At 37.8% G+C, this 17,951-nt stretch overlaps 1 protein-coding gene and 1 non-coding gene across 2 annotated transcripts in view; both read left to right on the plus strand.

Annotated features, from left to right (window-relative positions):
* The window catches only part of LOC134751445 (twitchin), a 145,344-nt gene that overhangs the window by 42,000 nt on the left and 85,393 nt on the right, over window positions 1–17,951 (plus strand). Inside the window, exons 44-57 of the mRNA XM_063686854.1 lie at window positions 4,009–4,153; window positions 4,605–4,838; window positions 5,248–5,384; window positions 8,980–9,105; window positions 9,188–9,617; window positions 9,698–9,803; window positions 10,658–10,818; window positions 11,731–11,869; window positions 14,010–14,224; window positions 14,831–15,162; window positions 15,533–15,716; window positions 16,152–16,276; window positions 16,545–16,722; window positions 17,120–17,244. Coding sequence (XP_063542924.1) covers window positions 4,009–4,153; window positions 4,605–4,838; window positions 5,248–5,384; window positions 8,980–9,105; window positions 9,188–9,617; window positions 9,698–9,803; window positions 10,658–10,818; window positions 11,731–11,869; window positions 14,010–14,224; window positions 14,831–15,162; window positions 15,533–15,716; window positions 16,152–16,276; window positions 16,545–16,722; window positions 17,120–17,244 — 2,637 coding nt within the window. The remainder of the gene's footprint in view (window positions 1–4,008; window positions 4,154–4,604; window positions 4,839–5,247; window positions 5,385–8,979; window positions 9,106–9,187; window positions 9,618–9,697; window positions 9,804–10,657; window positions 10,819–11,730; window positions 11,870–14,009; window positions 14,225–14,830; window positions 15,163–15,532; window positions 15,717–16,151; window positions 16,277–16,544; window positions 16,723–17,119; window positions 17,245–17,951) is intronic.
* Window positions 9,881–9,953, plus strand: Trnav-aac (transfer RNA valine (anticodon AAC)). Its single transcript has one exon. It is a non-coding gene; the product is annotated as a tRNA-Val (tRNA).

A 17,951-nucleotide genomic window follows, 5' to 3' on the forward strand; every position in this document is an offset into this window, starting at 1 on the left:
AAAGAGAGCACAAGCAGATTTGCCATTGCTGTATTGCAGCAAAAAAAATTGTCAACCGGGACATAACTTGGGACTAAAAGGGAGGGTTGCGTCAGGGGGAGGGGGTGGGACACTCACTAGTGTTAAAAGAACCCAAAAACACCAGGATCTGTGAGAATTCTAAGTGAGAAAGCTTAATAGCATCGATCGCAGACGTTTCTGCTTGTTAAAAATTAATTTAGAACATAACTTGACCGAATCACAACAACAATCGCCTACTAAAATCTATCTGACCATTGTTATACTTTACCCTAACCTAGTATCAATTAAGTTGATGTATAGTCAGTTTAAGTACTGTATCTACTTATAATAACGCTGACCATAATTCTTACAAAACTTTCAATATATTCATATTTAAGTCTGTAATAGGCACAGTAGTTAGACATAATATTGAATGAACTCCAAATTTGTCGCCTCGGCAAGAATGGTCAGCGCGCGCGCTTTGCCAGCGATGACAACCGTTTGACTAATCAGGCTGCCAATCAATCTACTTTGCGCAACCGTTCAATACGGTAATTCATCGCGACAAAGGACGGTCTTCCCACAACACCTATCATTCTGATGACGACTATCGGTCTTGTCAATAGCGCTTAACGCGCTTATGAGACGTGAAGCCAGCCAAGGCCCGATCGGTTCAATTCGACTCGTCTCTGAAAATCGATGATAAACGCCGGCGCAGGACCCGATGAGAGACACAGCTGACTCCGAATAACTTCCTATACTAAGTTCCAAACGAAAACAGCGAGAAACGGGCGATGACAACTTCTCACATAAATTAGCAACGACAACCAAGAACACGCTACACGGATAGCTCACCTTAATCTGATAATTAATTGAATTGGTCTGCTGATTTGTGCTAAGGCACAAATAGAAGTCCCCGATTCTTCACCCCCCGCCGCACCTCGCTCGACCCCTTTGCCAGTCTGCGCGACCCTAACTTCAGTCTTTTGACATTCGCGCCCATTTTTAGATCGATACTAACGAACTGTCCCATTCGAAAAATCCAAAAACGAAATAACTTTAATAAAAATACTCAAACAGGGTGTAACACATAAAAAATATAAATAAAAAAGAAAATAACGCATACAAAAGAAATGGATGAACTCCAGTGTAGTCGGAAAAATAGAAAAAGATTATTTATAGGTTTATTTTAGTGAACATGTATGAATGATGGAGCTGTGATATAAACTGTGATTTTATAAAACTATTTATGGCATACATTTTTAGTTGTTTTGTGGCATAGTGTGATTATTTGTTACTAACATGGCAGCGGTGGCCAAAAAACTTGCGCCGCCAAAAGACGACCAGGTAAGTAAATTTTTTCAAGTTCTATTTCCCATGGACAATTAAGTGCATATTCCAAAATTTTTTTTCAGAATACCTATTTTGGCCTTTTTCTGTTCAAAATTATGAACGAAACACCTAAAATGTCCGTTTTGGATAACCACAATGAAGATTTTTTTTTTTACTATTGGCCCTTAATGTTTGATAAGGAAAATCCAAAACAAAGTTCTGAAATAATACAAAAAATTTGGAAATCGCTCTGAGACAAAAACGGTCGTCGAAATATTATTGTCATCGATCTTTTTACCAAGATATTGTCAGAATTTTTTTGTCGTTCTCAAGTAAAAGGTACCACATTGTCGCTTACCACAAGGACGCTCTGGCAGGTTATTCGTATAGAGATGCAAGTAAATTTCACCCTTATGGTAAGCGACAATGTGGTACCTTTTACTTGAGAACGACACATTTACAAGAAAATCTTAAAGAACTTTTTTTCTAAAACAAAACTGTATTCTAAAACATTTACAAGTTATCTATTCTCTATCTACCCAGTTCGTGAAATTCATACTAATGTTTAAAACAATCAATGGAAAAAAGCGAATAAAAATACTTTTTGGCCATTCTAATATTCTACTTTGCTATATAGGTATGCAAAAAATACGATGGCCAAACGTAACTTATATTGGTTTGCAGGAGAGCGAAAAGAAGCAAAAACAATTTTTTTTAGTATTTAGGCAATATTGAACTTATTATTTATCATTTAATTATGAAATAAAAGCATTTTTATTATTGCCATATCCATTTTTGATGAGTAAATGTTGAACGTACAATGTATGACATGAACATGTCACAAAATTTTGGATATGTAACAATTTTTGAGAAAATTTTCTGTTAACAGAGTGTAATTATCCTATAGTAAACTGCGGATATAACACAATATTTTAGAAAAATTACATATGTCAATTATAGCATATTTTTTGTTATTTTAGAAATGATTAAAAAATGATTTTGCTCAAAAATGGATATGGCACAAACGTATTCTCAGGCGACGATTAACTATAGACTTTCCAAAATAAGAACATTCCAAGCGTTATATTTTATTTATGAAGTTTTTGTTCATGATCTACATCTCTCTCAGCTGTTTTATTAAATGCGACAACTGCAATGAAAATACAAATCTTATCTATGATTGAAACAAGCCATTTATTTCTAAAATTAACCGTCTTATCATCTTGGACAACTCAATGTCTGATCTACAGATATGCTATGCTTTTCGTGCATGTATTTTTACACATAAATCTCAATCAGAAACAGATGGAATATCTCCAATCTGTGAAATATGGTGGCATTTGCGATATTTTGCTAGTGGTTTGTATATTTATGAGTTATTTTAGAACCGTCACCGGCTTCTGGTGACTGATAACTACCATATGTTGAGATTCTTAATCGGTTGACAACAGAGATATTAGATAAACATGAATGTCAAATGGATGTAGATTTACAGATATTTTTGTATCTACGGTTGATTTCGTCGCTGGACTCTAGCTTTAACTAAATAATAAACTTGTATAACTGCCTCCTGGTAATCTTACCAGTATCAGTTTTGATCACGTTTTGATTTTACAACTGTGCACTAACGAAAGTAGGTACAGTTAAGGTATTAAATATCGACACAGACAACTGCCTAAATATTTATAAGTTCATGACCTTATTGCCCCTAAATTAAGGCAGTGTTTAGGTACATATTTTTGGCATTCTGGTCCATGTCGTGATGATTGATTATTTTAAAATCAAATTGTTATCTCATTTCGAAGTACTATGCCCAAACTTCGAACAAGACCTTCAGCTCCTTTCAACGGTACATTCCCTGTAATATGATCTAGTTAAACTATTACCGTCCACACTTGTGGCACATTTGTCAGGAAGTCCAGTCTTTGTGGCTTGGACGCGGTGCAACTGTCATAACACTAACTAATGCGTATTTTCACATATCATTTTTCAAGTCGGTAAATTAATAACGACCTGATTCTAGCTGTGATAGATTTCGGTTGGATTAGGGAGCGAAGTGAATTACAACTTCTAATTCTCAATGCAATTGTATCAGAAATCTTATATTAATTGGATGGAATATAGAACAAGTCGATCAAACTGACAATTTAGAGCCAACTAAGCGAAAATTATTTAAAAACCACGTCGTTCATAAATTGAAGTACGATCATATTTATGTAAACTACCTAATATGAATTACTAGATTAGCAAATTGATCATGATAAATCAATAAAACATAATACGATAAGATGATGTAATGATAATATTTCGATGACCTTAAGCATCGTCACTAAAGTTAAAATTTTGAGTATTAAGGATAAAATGATGTCGAATAATTTACACTAATTTTGATTAAATTACAATAACACTGTCTCTTGTGAAGGTCCTTGATTTTTTTCTACAACAACAACAGCTTGTTAATAGATTATAATTCTGATAATGGCTAAATTTCCAGGGTTAGCCAACTAACTTTTACCCTGTATAAACAGTTAACTCCGAGTTGGCTAACCCTGGAACGCGCAAGTCGGCCTTTGGTACCTATATAGAGAGACCTTAACAAAAGAAAGTAACTAAAACAATCTCACATCCATGTTAACTAACAACAATAGAAGGTACTGACATTATCTGTCGGTGTAGCGGCGAAAGTCGGCCGACACGCGCCGGCCGTCCATCCAGGAGTTGGAAGATCTCATCAATAAACCCTCGGTGCCGCTGAAGCCAAAGGGTGATGAGGGGCCGCCGGTCATCGTGGACGTGCAGGAGAGCTACTCCGCTGTTGAAGGTAATAAAAAGTTTAAAAAACAAATATTAGGGAGGACTATACACAAATCGAGTAAGGCAGTGGATGCTTGTCGGCCTGTAAAAACAGGGACATTTTAAAAACCTGTACAACGGTTTTTTTGAAGAACTTCATACTATAAATGATAATGTATTATAGCCTTTTATTCCTAGCCTCTCTAGCTGCAGCCTCTTGAGAAAATCGTATGCTGATGCTGACAACATTTTATCATTTTAATAATGATAAATTTTGCTGATACAATATGCTGTCGATTCAAAATTACCTATTGAAAAAAAAAACCGCAAAATGTAAAAAATATTCGACTAAGCGAAAGGTCGACTCAAGGTTCTTTAATGCAACTAATCAGGATTTTTCTCAAAAACCAGTGCAAACCACAATATACTTAACGTAAAAAGACAACGGTAAATTTTTAGCAATCTCATTTTAATGACAGATCAAACCGGCTACCTGACCGTGCAAGTCGAGGGTAACCCAGCACCAACCTTCAAGTTCTATAAGGGCGTGACGGAGCTCATCGAGGGCGGCAGGTTCAAGTTCGTCACGGACGAGAACGGGCTCATCACGCTGTGCATGCGCAAAGTCAAGCCTAACGATGAGGGCAAATACAAGATTGTGGTTAGCAATATTCATGGAGAGGATTCGGCGGAGATGCAGCTTTATGTATCAGGTAAGTTTGACGTCTTAGTCTAATGGCAAAGCTCGCAGAAAGTTTGTTAAATGACTTAAGAAAGGACAAGCAAAATATTGTATCAGTGATAGCAAGTGGCAAATAGTCATGTTGACAGCGACTGACACTGACTGTCGTAGTGATTATATCCTCTTTGCCGATAGTTACATGTTGTCATAGGCAATTTATAGTAGTTATACAAACTCGTTTTTAAACATGAAAGTATCGTGTAACGTACAGAGGTTTTCATTTCAAGGTTGATTTTATAATACCTGCTGTTGAAGTGCATTTTCAAACTACCCTCAAGCTTTTACCTAGCTTCTACTCTCAAACTCCGATCAAACCAGAGCAGAGCTTGTTTAAATTTTTAAATAGCTTGAGGTCTTTGAAACTTCTTTGTTGTTTTCAGACGCAAGTGGCATGGACTTCCGTGCCATGCTCAAGAAGAGAAAGTATGCCAAATGGGGCAAACCTGACGGCGATCCAGACTGGGGTGACCTCAAGGAGGTCGAAAAACCAGTGCCAGCGCTCAAGAAAGTCGAAAAGGTAAAATCTTTTGCATCCAATGTAAACAGTTTTACTTAATGCAATGTTTTTTAGGTTTATGAGAAGTTTATGTATTTATAGAATACTTGAGTGGTGATATAAAAAAAATGTAAGACGATGTATGGATACTTTGAAGAAAAAATTTGGGCAAACTACAAATGAAAATAAATAATCAACGAAAAAATCTGTACATCGTCTAAATAAGTAATATTTTTTATATCTAAAGATGATTAAATAGCAGCTCCAGTGGGTTTGAGAAAGTAAAAGATACACCTTACATTACTTTTATACTTATTTGTACACTGTTTTACATCGTGGATCTGAATAATACTCCAAAAGTTGAAATACACTAAATACCCTAACTTATTTAACTTTCGATTAGCGTTTCATCCAAATTATGCTTTACTAAAACATTCAAACAATAGTTTTTTGTGAATGTAGTATATAAATTATAGTAATAATTTATATATGATTTAAAACATTCTATGTTTTGTAATAAAATATGGGTAAAGTGGATCCCAACTTTTGGACTTAATTGTACTAAGTATTGCAGAAGTTATAATTTAAGTCAGTTAAAAAAAACACTTTCATAGTATGGTAGTTACATGTAGATATTACGTCATTAGCGTAGACAAGCAATCTAACGGCTTCAGTAGATAAAAATCATCCTAATCACAAACACATTAGTGTTATCTGTAAAACATCGTATGCATCATCGTCTTTGGTCCCAGGGCCTAGAGACCGGGTATTACGAAGAGGACGGCTTCATGTACGTCATTTCCGAAGGTGTTGAGATTTATAAATTCCCTGCTGACAGACGCAAGAACTCTTCCAACTGGTCTTGGTTTAAGGTCATCGGTATTCTAGAATTTATTCTCATGGTTCATTCCATTTGTCATGTCTACAGTCTCTTGAAACACTACGAATATGCATTAAGATCGTAATCTCATTAACCCTATAACTATCGTAGTAATTTCGGGACCGTTGCCTTTTTGGGATATCAATGGGAAACTACCGACCATTGCAATTGAAGATTTTTTTTCTTATGTTCATTTTTATTAGGTTATTTTTCCATTGCTAGAATCTGTGCGGAAAGAGAAGAGTCGTGGAATTTATGGGGCCCAATACATTCCACGACTCCTCTGTCGTGAGCTATAAAAAAAATTGGGGGTTACATACCGTTTTGGTGAGTAAAATATTAAAACAATAATCAAAAATCTATGATGTCTCTTATCAAATTTGACAGTGTCAATTTCCTGAGTGTTTACATAGTGTTTACCAAATGTTACGTGGATTTCAATTTTTTCCATACGCAAATGGTTACATGTTTGTAATAATGGCTGGTTGGTTGCTAAGAAAAATATTTGGAAAAGTTAGTATGTTACTTAAAATCCGAAAAGCAGCTACCTAAACAAAATTTTCATACTAATATTTAAAAATTTCACGAACCCACATCCATTAGTAATGATGCTTTCACTAATGCAGCTTATGCTCATTGCCATCTCGTCAGTACTCGATTAGTAACTAAATATTATGATTATAGGGTATATTTGATATAAGGAGACGTATGTCTCTCCAAGAAATGATACCCGATTGGCCCATATTGATGGAGGCTGTGAAAGTAAAGGTTCGACTAAAAAGGAAAAATAAATAAACACTTTTAAAATTATAGAGCCTTATCCAGGTTTTTGAAATAAACACATTAACACACATTCACACACATACAACATCACCACACTCCACACTAAATTATGCCACATCAACATTATAATTAATTTTATAGCAAGTTCTGCTGAGATATTACATTTCAAAAGGCTGGAAAAGCTCTTTTAAATGAATGAATTAAACATGATTGATAAATTTACTAAACTAAAATTGTCGTCCAAGGCATAGTCTTCAATTTTATATTTATATTGAATACTAATCGGTTTTGGTATGTGGCATTTATCAACACAGCCATTTACGCATCAAATTATTTATAAATCTAGTTGTCACTTTAAATTTAGTCTAGCGCCAATTTTAAATTGAAGGTTGAAGACTGTCTCTTGTGAGCGATCTAAATAAACAATGCATAAACTTGATTTTAAAATAACTTGCACAAGGTTTTTGTATCACCACTTCACGTTTTGACTTTTACTTTATGGAGATTTGTAAGTGGAATGAATTTTGTTATTGTCACAACTGTGGGATTGTCGTCAGTTATATTTACAGGTTTATCTTTGACGTCGGATTGAGGAGCTTCTGTCACGTCATTACTATTAAAATTTATATATTTTCTTTCACTTTCATTATTAATTACAGCTGATGCATCCGGTGTTTGCAGATGTTGGGTTTTCAATAATTTTATGTGTTAATTACAAACTGTTGAAGAAGTATCGTTTGTAATTTAGTACACGATTTCAATTAACACATTTACCTAATAATGGATAATGTGGTTTTTTTACTAGGAAATAACCTGTAGCTAAATTTTGGATTTGATATTCCCTTTTTACAGTGTATGGTGTCATATCGTAGCTTAGGTTAAAGAGTATAGATAAAGTAAGTTACTAAGGACACTGGATATTTTATAGAGATCCCATAATAGAAGACCGTCACTGGCGGAACTGATCCCCGACTGGCCGGTGCTGCACTCGTTCAAAAGAGACGAGGTTTGACACCTAAACACCGTCGATGTTAGACGACACATGCATCTTGTTGTTTCACAGAATCTAGCTGTCGCGCACAATATGTGTCACCAACTACGTTTCGCTCCAGGACTTGTCAGTACTTTGCACTAATATGAAATTTTACCTTTGCTATCTTTATAGGTACCCAAATTCAACTGTATGGTTAGCTTCTAAATTAGTTTCTATTTCTGATGACAGAACTAATAAGAAACATTTTATGCCCAAATCTAAAAATTATTTGAATTTAAAGACCAAGCAATAAACTCCATATTAGTGTAAGAAAAGTTTGACGATTGCCCGGACACGACGAACACTTTAGACAGTCTCTAGAAAGCACCACTATAGGAGTGTCTACTTCTATCTTCCTCTGATGAATTCTTGCGCACTCCTTCGTCAATATTCTAGCAGCACGTGCACAGGATGTTCGATATATGCACAGTGATCGATGTACTAGGTTAATTTCCAAAAATGATGCATTCATTCCAATTTTTTTCCGTATTTAAATGGTAATGGTATTTACCGCAAATTAGGTATAAAATTCATCATTTTTGTACATTTATAACTTTTTCTTTTACTACATTTTAAATATCTTCAAGAACGTTTACCATAGCATATATTCTATAAGAAAAATGGGAATCAAAATTTTGTACAATAGCATGGAGTTTTAAAACTATGTGAATGACGACGAAAGAATGGCTGAAGATTCTAACGCCTCAGTAACGGAAAATGGTTTCAAATGTTTTATTTACTTTATTTGCATTGGAGTTACTGCGCCATTTGAGTGCCAGTTAGGAGATGTCCGACTAAGAATTTCTTGATGGTCAGCACTTATTGCATCGTGTATAAATAGCACCGTTTTTCTTTGTAACTGCACCGTTTCAAATGTTGCTGTGGTATCTCTGTTAATTGTATTCGGGGTTATTTTCCAGAAACAAGAATCGTTCTTGAAGCCCCTCGTCGATCAATTCGCGAAAGAGGGCAAGGATAAGAAGGTGGTGTTCGAAGCTATCTTCTCCAAGCCTAATGCTAAAGCGAAGTGGTTGTTCCGTAAAGATGTAAGTATTATTATATACTTAAAACTTGCAGAAATTCTACGCTTTTAAAATTTTCTAATCGTAATAATTTTGTTTGAAATAGGAACTGTTCGCTGGCTCCAAATATAAGATGACCAACGAGCAAGACTCGTACAAACTGATCATCATGACTCCTAAAGTGGAGGATACGGGTAAAATAACGATTGAAGTTGGTGGCATCACCTGCACTGCGTTCCTCCAAGTTGAGGAACCAGACCCGACATATTCCTTTACCAAGAATCTGAAGAAGAGCATCAGTGGCTACACGGCGCACGAGACCACACTCGAGTGTACTGTCTCTAGCAGTCTTGCCATCGTCTCCTGGTGGATGGGAGACAAGAAGCTGGAAGATGGCGAGGATTACCAGATCTCCAAAGACTTGTCCGGCGTGTGCAGGCTTACCATAAAGAGCTCTAAGTTCGAAGACGCTGGCAAATACACGTGCAAACTTGAAAAGCAGCCAGACAAGACTGAATGTGATGTGAAGATTGTGGGTCAGTATGAAAACAAAATAAAATTTCCATTATCAGGTATCTTAAATGTAGCATTAAACTAAAATTACCTTTTTTTACAGAGTATCCTTACAAATTCACTAAGGTGCTGAAGTCACAGCAGGCCATTGAAAAGGACACAATCACGCTGCTTTGTGAACTTGACGATGCTGGTGGTGAAGTACAATGGTAAGTAATTGAATCACGCGAATCGCTAGTAACGTTGTTCACAGTTACAATGACTAAATTCGGGTTGATTGGCGAATGGTCTGCTGGCGGAATTGGTAACGCATTGGACCAACAATCCAAAGGATGTGGGTTCGAGTCCCACGTTGGCCAGAGTTGATCATCGTTGATTTTTTCATTGTGATTGACATCTATATTTAGAATTTATAGACATTCAAATCGGTTTACCAGTTTAAGAGCTACGCACGGTGCTACAGACAGATACATACACATAACGGTCAAACTTATAACACTTCTCCTCCACCTCTCGCATCAGGGGTGACATGACATAAACAAAAACTGTTAGAAACTGGAAAGATCTTTCCAAGTTTGGTTCCCATATTTCCATATTTAAATATTAACAGGCCATAATCTCCCATAACATAATCTGAGTAGTATTCTTAACTTGATGACCAAACTGTACATGCGTACCTAATAAATATGTTTGACATTGACTTCAAGTCGGCAGTAACACCGGGGAATTGCACAACGAATAAAATGTAATCTCACAGCTAACACCGTAGTACGAAACGAAGATCGTTATAAAAAAAAGCAATGTGGTCTTGTGCCATTTCGGCAACTAGACCGACGTGTGGACGCTACCACGCACAAATAAATAATGAACTGCGGAACGCCGGTGAGCCGGTAATCGGAAGTATCGTAGCCGGAAATTCCTTTGGCAGTTTTAATCAAAACAATTACTCTTAAATGTGTGCGATGCTACCTGTACAATAGGGAAACTACACGGTTAATATAAATTTATAATATATGAAGAATGAAGTGACGAAATATAATCTAATAATAATATAAATGACCAGGTTCAAGAACGACGAGCCACTGCAGACGGACAAGCGCGTCACCGTGGTGAAGGACGGGCGTAAGCGCAAGGTGGTGATCAAGGACGCCAAGGTCACGGACGCCGGCAACTACAAGTGTACCAGCAACGCCGATGAAACCAAGTGCGAGCTGATCGTCAATTGTGAGTACACTTTCCTGTTATGTTGTATGATAATGGGGTTAGCAACTGTCAAAGGTTTGCAGAGATGGCGCCATGATAGCTTGCCCCTTTTTCTATGAGATTTGGCATAAAAGGCTGGCATCCAGGGCATTAAAAACCAAAAATTTTACACAATTCTAGGGATTGACAGGGCAAGCTATGCTGGCGCCATCTGCTAAATATTTCGACCGGCCAACCCCATTGCTGATAAGTAATTACAAGCTGCTACAGGTTCTATATTTCAACTTTACCCACTTAAAACTCGCTGTCTTCTCTTCCTTAGCTGTTTTAAAAGAAAAACACAATTTTGGCAGTTCTTAGTTAGCCTTTTACAAAGGAAGAGAAGACAGCGAACTTTTAAGTGGCTAAAGTTTTCTTTATCAGTTTTTATTTTTATTTTGTATGAGTAGATTATAATAGTAAATGATTATACTTGGTAGTCGGCCTTGCTCTGTTTGATAGCTTCCTTAAAGATAACTATATTACTTACAGAAAGTAATAATGGGCAGATGTCAAACAAACTAAAAAACTGACCACGTGCGAGTCGGACATTACGGAAAAAAAACAGCAAAAACATCACGTTTGTTGTATGGGAGCCCCTTTTAAATATTTATATTATTCTGTTTTTAGTATTTGTTGTTTTAGCGGCAACAGAAATACATCATCTGTGAAAATTTCAACTGTCTAGCTGTCACGGTTCATGAGATACAGCCTGGTGACAGACAGACAGACGGACAGACGGGCGGACAGACGGACAGCGGAGTCTTAGTAATAGGGTCCCGTTTTTACCCTTTGGGTACGGAACCCTAAAAATGCACTTCTCGACATTAGTGACACATTACACTATTTAAGGATTTCATGAAGAGGTGTTACATTTATGTTTTTGTGTTTCAGACTCGAATCGCTTCAACAAGAAGTTGAAGGACACCGAAGCAATTGAGAGAGACAAGGTGGTCCTGGAGGTGGAACTCCAGGATCAGACCGCCGAGGCCGTATGGTCTTTCAATGGACAGCCCATTGTGCCCAACGAGAGGTAAGAAGTTTTATCTGATCATTGGTACTAAATTGGTAATAAAATCTCTTTCCCAATCTTTTTAAGTCTGTCTGCCTCAGAACTTCAGGAGCCTCCTTCTCCAGAAGTTTATGGTTATCTACTGGAGTCATAGAAATAGCGGCTGCGTCACGTTGCTTATGTTTGATGCAGTAAAAAGTCTGAAAATCACTTGTGACTTGTGATTTGATCCAATAAATGTCGATCTATAATATACTAGCTTTTGCCCGCGACTTCGTCTGCGTGGACTTAGTAACCGCAGCTAGAGTAAGAATAGCGCCTGGAGAAAATCTCATAGCAATCTAAATTTGGGCATATTATGCACACAAATTAGCAGGCACTTCGTCAATTATCTCAATTCCACCCCGCTTTTTACTATCTTAAGGGATGATTTTCGGGATAAAAACTATCCTATGTCCTTCTCAGGGACTCAACCTATCTCTATGCCAAATTTCATCTAAATCGGTTCAGCGGTTTAAGCGTGAAGAGGGAACACACAGACAGACAGACAGACAGACTTTCGCATTTATAATATTAGTATGGATATTTATATATATATTGGTCAATATAAAACTCATCTTAGGAACAAGTCTCAGGAGCATACTATTTTTTTATACTACGTCGGTGGCAAAGAAGCGTAGGGCCCAATAGTAAGCGGTCACCGTGCGCATGCAACTCTAGAGGTGTTACATGCGCGTTGCCGACCCTAACACCCCGCACCCTCGTTGAGCTCTGGTTGGTAGATACTTCAGGAAGATACTTTAACTTTAACCCTTAACTCGACAATGTCGAAAAGACCTTTGAGTTTTTCATTGTTTTGGTAACCAGAATCATTACAGCTATTGACCGCCGAGGAGGTTTATCATAGCTATGCAAATAAATAGTTGCAATATTTTTTTTTTTTTTTTTTTAATAACCTGTAGTATCCCACTGCTGGGCAAAGGCCTCTCCCTTAGATTTCCATGACTCCCGTTGTTGAGCTGTTTCCGGCCAGTTATTAGTGAAGGTGTCTAAGTCGTCCCGCCATCTCCGCCTGGGCCTGCCACGTCCGCGCTTCTTTTGCGGCATCCACTTGGTGGCTATACTAGCCCACCTATCCGGATGCATGCGGCAGACGTGACCTGCCCAGTCCCACTTCAGCCTAGCGGTCTTCTCCCCTACGTCAGCTATGCCTGTTCTGGAGCGCAGTGTAGTGTTTCGGATGCGATCCATCCTTGTGACACCTAGAATGCTGCGCTCCATTGCTCTCTGGCAAACCTTCAATTTGGACTTCTGACTCTCGGTGAGCGACCATGTTTGGGCACCGTAGGTTAGGACAGACAGAATACACATGTCAACGAGTTTACGCTTTAGTGACATTGGAAGGTCCCCCTTCATTAGCTCCTTCATGGACCAGTAGCTCTTCCAGGCGTTTTGAACACGGCGCTCAACTTCCTTGTCTTGCCTGTCGCTGAAAGAGACTAACTGGCCCAAATATATATACTCGTTGACATATTGTATAATCTGCCCGTCAACTTCGACCGTACGTTTCGTGCTATTAGTCATCACCTGAGTCTTTGCACGATTCATTTGAAGTCCAACTTGAAGGCTTGCGTTGCTCAGATCTTGGAGCATTTGCTGAAGTTCTGTGGCAGAGGAGGCAAAAAGAACTATGTCGTCGGCAAAACGAAGGTTTGACAACCTCCTGTTACCGACGACTATTCCATTTTCCTCCCAAGAAACCGCCAGGCTTCTGAAAACTTCTTCGAGCGTGCTCGTAAAAAGTTTTGGAGATAGCGGGTCCCCTTGCTTGACACCTCGCTGTACCCGAAACGTTGGTCCGGAAGATTGGAGTTTAATGTCAGCTGTGCTGTTCTTATATATGATTTTGATTAAATTAATATAGGTCTGTTCGATGTTTTGGTTGTGTAGTGCGGTTATTATGGAGGAGTGGGTGATGCTATCAAAAGCTTTAGTATAATCGACAAATGCTAAGTATAAAGGGAGTTTAAATTCCGTATATTTCTCGATGATCTGGTTAACTGTGTGGAGATGGTCAATTGTGGAGAATCCAGGGCGAAATCCAGCTTGAGTGGGAGGCTGGTGCCTTTTTAAAATTATTCTAATTATCTATTCTTCACAGAATCGAAATCAAGAACTTGGGCGGCGGTAAACACCAGCTCATCTTCAACAAGCTGGAGATGGAAGATGACGGCGAGATCCTCTGCGAGTCTGGCAAGCTCACCTCGTCTTGCAAGCTGACTGTGAAGAAGGGAGAGTCGAAGCCGACCATCGACTGTCCGGAAGAGTTCTTCGGGCCCGCGGGACAGCCTTTCGTCATCGAGGTGCCTTATAAAAGTGAGTACTGACACTTTATTTGGTTGGTAACGATTTTGTAAGAAAATGGTACTATATAAGTTTAAATGTTAATATATTTTTCCTTTTTTATTGTGGGACGTACCACATTATTACAATCTATAAATTGTATATACAGATGTAAATCACAATGAAAAAATCAACGATGATCAAACTCTGGTCAACGTGGGACTCGAACCCACATCCTTGGATTGCCGGTCCAATGCGTTGTCCAATTGATTTTTTCATTGTGATTTACATCTGTATATACAATTTATAGATTATATAAGTTTAGTTTCACTATGAATATGATACCTAAGTTTCACTTTTCGCGTGGTAGGACTGGACTGTCTGGCACACTAGAATTAAAGATCATTTTTATGATTAGAATAAATTTAAAAGTGGAAAAATTACTGCCTTGGGTGAGACTTGAACTCACGGCCTCTGGATTTTAAATTTATTCTAAGCTTAGTAGTATGGATCGCAGACGTTTCTGCTTGTTAAAAATCATTTTTATGATGTCACAGACCTCAAATATTGCTTGAGCAACCAATATGATGTACGGCATAATAAAATTACTGGACCCTAACTGGTTAATTTTGTTTACAGTTACCGGCACCCGAGTATCGCCCATCGAGGCTAAACTGTGGAAGGATGGTAAAGCGCTGCCCATCAAGGAAGTAGAGGCAGTGGTCGAACAAGAGAAGATCCTCTTCAAGCTCAAGAAACCACAGAGGGATTTGTCCGGCAAATACCAGATCAAGCTGTCGAACGCCCAAGGCGAAGATTCCAAGGATGTTAACATTACCATGCAGAGCGTGCCGACGCCTCCTCAGGATGTGGAGGTCGCTGAGGTCTTCCAGACATCTTGTGTGGTTACTTGGAAGACGCCGCAAGACGATGGTGGTTCGCCAATCGTCAATTACGTTATTGAAAGACAGGTCAGCAGCAGCACTTCAATTGTTTTGAACCCTAACCAAAATGCCAATTTACATAAGTTACTATGTGGTAGAACACTTTGGTTTCTTTCGGATATATTTAAATATATTTTTTGTGATAATGCAACCCTTGTGGTTTCTGTAAAAATCTAAGCGGAGATTTTTCTGAAAACTTGCTGCAGTTGGTTTATTAGTTCTATCGTGAAACCTGTGCTTATGTATGTTTTTTTGAGATAACTACGCCAAACCGACCCTGCTAAGCTCTATTAGTATAGTTTCATCCTGTTGATAATCATAACCATTAGTTTTCTTACTCTAATGATAAATTTCACTATAGAATATTTATTAAATTAGCGTTTTTCTTTTCTCTCAGGACCTGTCTCTCAAAGCTGGCTGGGACAACGTGGGCGAAGTGCCCGGCGGCCAGCCGACCAAGTTCAAGGTCGAGGATCTCGTTGCGAAGAAGACATACAAGTTCAGAATTCGCGCTGTCAACAAGATCGGCTCCTCGGAGCCGGGCATGTTTGGCAAACCTGTTCTGGCGAAGGATCCGTGGGGTAAGAATCTTATAATACTTAATAATATTTTAATATTTCTTCTTCTCGTTATAAGGTCTAACCAGAACTGGCTAGCCATTAGTGTATTCGTAAACTTTTTGCGTTCAGAAATAGCGCGGACATCGTATCTACTAAGAAATGCAAGCGAGCAGATATTTTGCAAATGGTTCATGAATGGTGCATTCATCGGATAGATCTAGACGCTCCTTAACGGTCTAATTTAGGCTTCCTTTAATCTATGTTAGTCATTGTCTTATCTTATGTTTTCTTATTGTAATATCTTACGATCGATTTAAATATTGAGCCAACTACTATCACGAGATCGTCGCTCCTGCGGGCATTTTGTCTACTTCGATTTCTGCGACTTCTTATTTTTCTTACAAGCAATTCTCGTGGTTTCATGTATTCGTTGCTAAATATATTTGTCTGTTTTAGACGAACCTTCGAAACCCAAGAGTGTGGAGCTTACGGACTGGGACAAAGACCACGCAGACCTCAAATGGCAGAAACCCGACAACGATGGCGGTGCACCAATCACTGGCTACGTCATCGAGTACAAGGTAAAAACACAACAGTTTTTTTTTATCTATTTAATGTGTCTTAACAGTCAGCATAGCTTTGACTCGAATTTGGGCGAACTGACCGGGGATGGGGTCGTAACATTTACGGCTTCTAATCTGTCTTCTAAGGATTCAAGGATATGGGATAGGATAAGATCACGGCATTCCCAATTTTTTTTATGTTTTAAACCCAAAAGTGTTTTATCGATATACAACGCTTCTCTCCTGATTTTAATGCGAATTTACTCATGTATTAATAAATCTTTAGGAGAAGTTCGGCAAGGACTGGGTAAAGGGCAAGGAAGTGCCCGGTGACTGCCTGTCAGCCACGCAAGACGGGCTGAAGGAAGGTGGCACTTATGAGTTCAGGGTCCGCGCCATCAACAAGGCGGGCCCTGGCGAACCTAGCGACACAACTAAACCGATTGTCGCTAAGTGCAGATTTGGTGAGTACTTTCGTATAAATTAGGCAAGCGATATCGCTTTGTCGATGCGTTCACGATAGATCCAGTAGTCCCACATTGAGTTTTTTAACCATTTATCTATCTATCCTACCAAAATAAAAATTAAACTGTAATTATTCTTAATAGGTAACCTAATTTGGTGACAAAGCGGTATATTTAGCTTGAAAGGATTCCTGAAAAATTGTCGCATTTTTTAGGTTTAACTTATTAAACCAGATACTTAGATTCTTCTGTAATCGTATCATCTTTAAAAATATATTTATCATACAACAACAAACACACAACATATTCATTATCCATTCCTTCCTTTCTTTACTTTTATAAGATTCGTAGCTTTAATGCTTTTGTTTAGAAACTTTATCATACAATTTGTTTACAGTCAAGCCATACATCATTGGACAGGGTCTTCAGAACATGATCATCAAGAAGGGACAGGTCATTACCTTCGATATCAAGTACGGTGGTGAGCCTGAGCCCGAAGTCAAATGGATCCAGGGTGAAGAGGTAACTATCCCTTTTAGTATTTTACTGTTAATGATGAAATACTTTAATTAGAAACAGATTGACTCCATTTTTTGAAGCATTAAGAATCGTTGATAAAGATTCTACTATTGAATTCAAAGGGCAAGTTTGGGGATATCTTAAAAGCCAGTACCTAATTCACTTTGACCGAACACAAATAGGTATTTAGCCAGATACCTACGGATAACCGAATTGTGCCCAAGAAAATGAATAATGTTGATTGTAAATTGTCGAAAATCTCTTAAATACTTTAGGTAGGCACTTACATAAACAACACGTTCACATGAAAACTATTGTACCTAGTAATTAAGACAACAATTTTACCAAAGATCAATATAATTAACGTGTTTATTTGTTCCTACAAAGAAACGTGGCAAGGCGTACACGGAGAAGGTTAGATGGGTGAAAAACTGGATGTTCTCATTTTATAATATATGTCCTAAAACACTTACTTTTAATACATTAATCTACTTTACACACAATGTGGCTAACACTAAATACAGACAGATACACAAATCCTGGACACATTACTGAAATGAATCCTTTAGTTATAATTTATTATTTCTATAACAGTATACCTGTTGACATAATAAACTGGTAAAACATAAAAATTAACTAAACGATTCATATCATTAAAATCGCGAAGGACGCGACTAAATGCACTTGTTATAAGAACTCAATGTACCAGC

This window comes from Cydia strobilella, chromosome 22, assembly GCF_947568885.1.
Source record: "Cydia strobilella chromosome 22, ilCydStro3.1, whole genome shotgun sequence".
Lineage (NCBI taxonomy): Eukaryota > Metazoa > Arthropoda > Insecta > Lepidoptera > Tortricidae > Cydia > Cydia strobilella.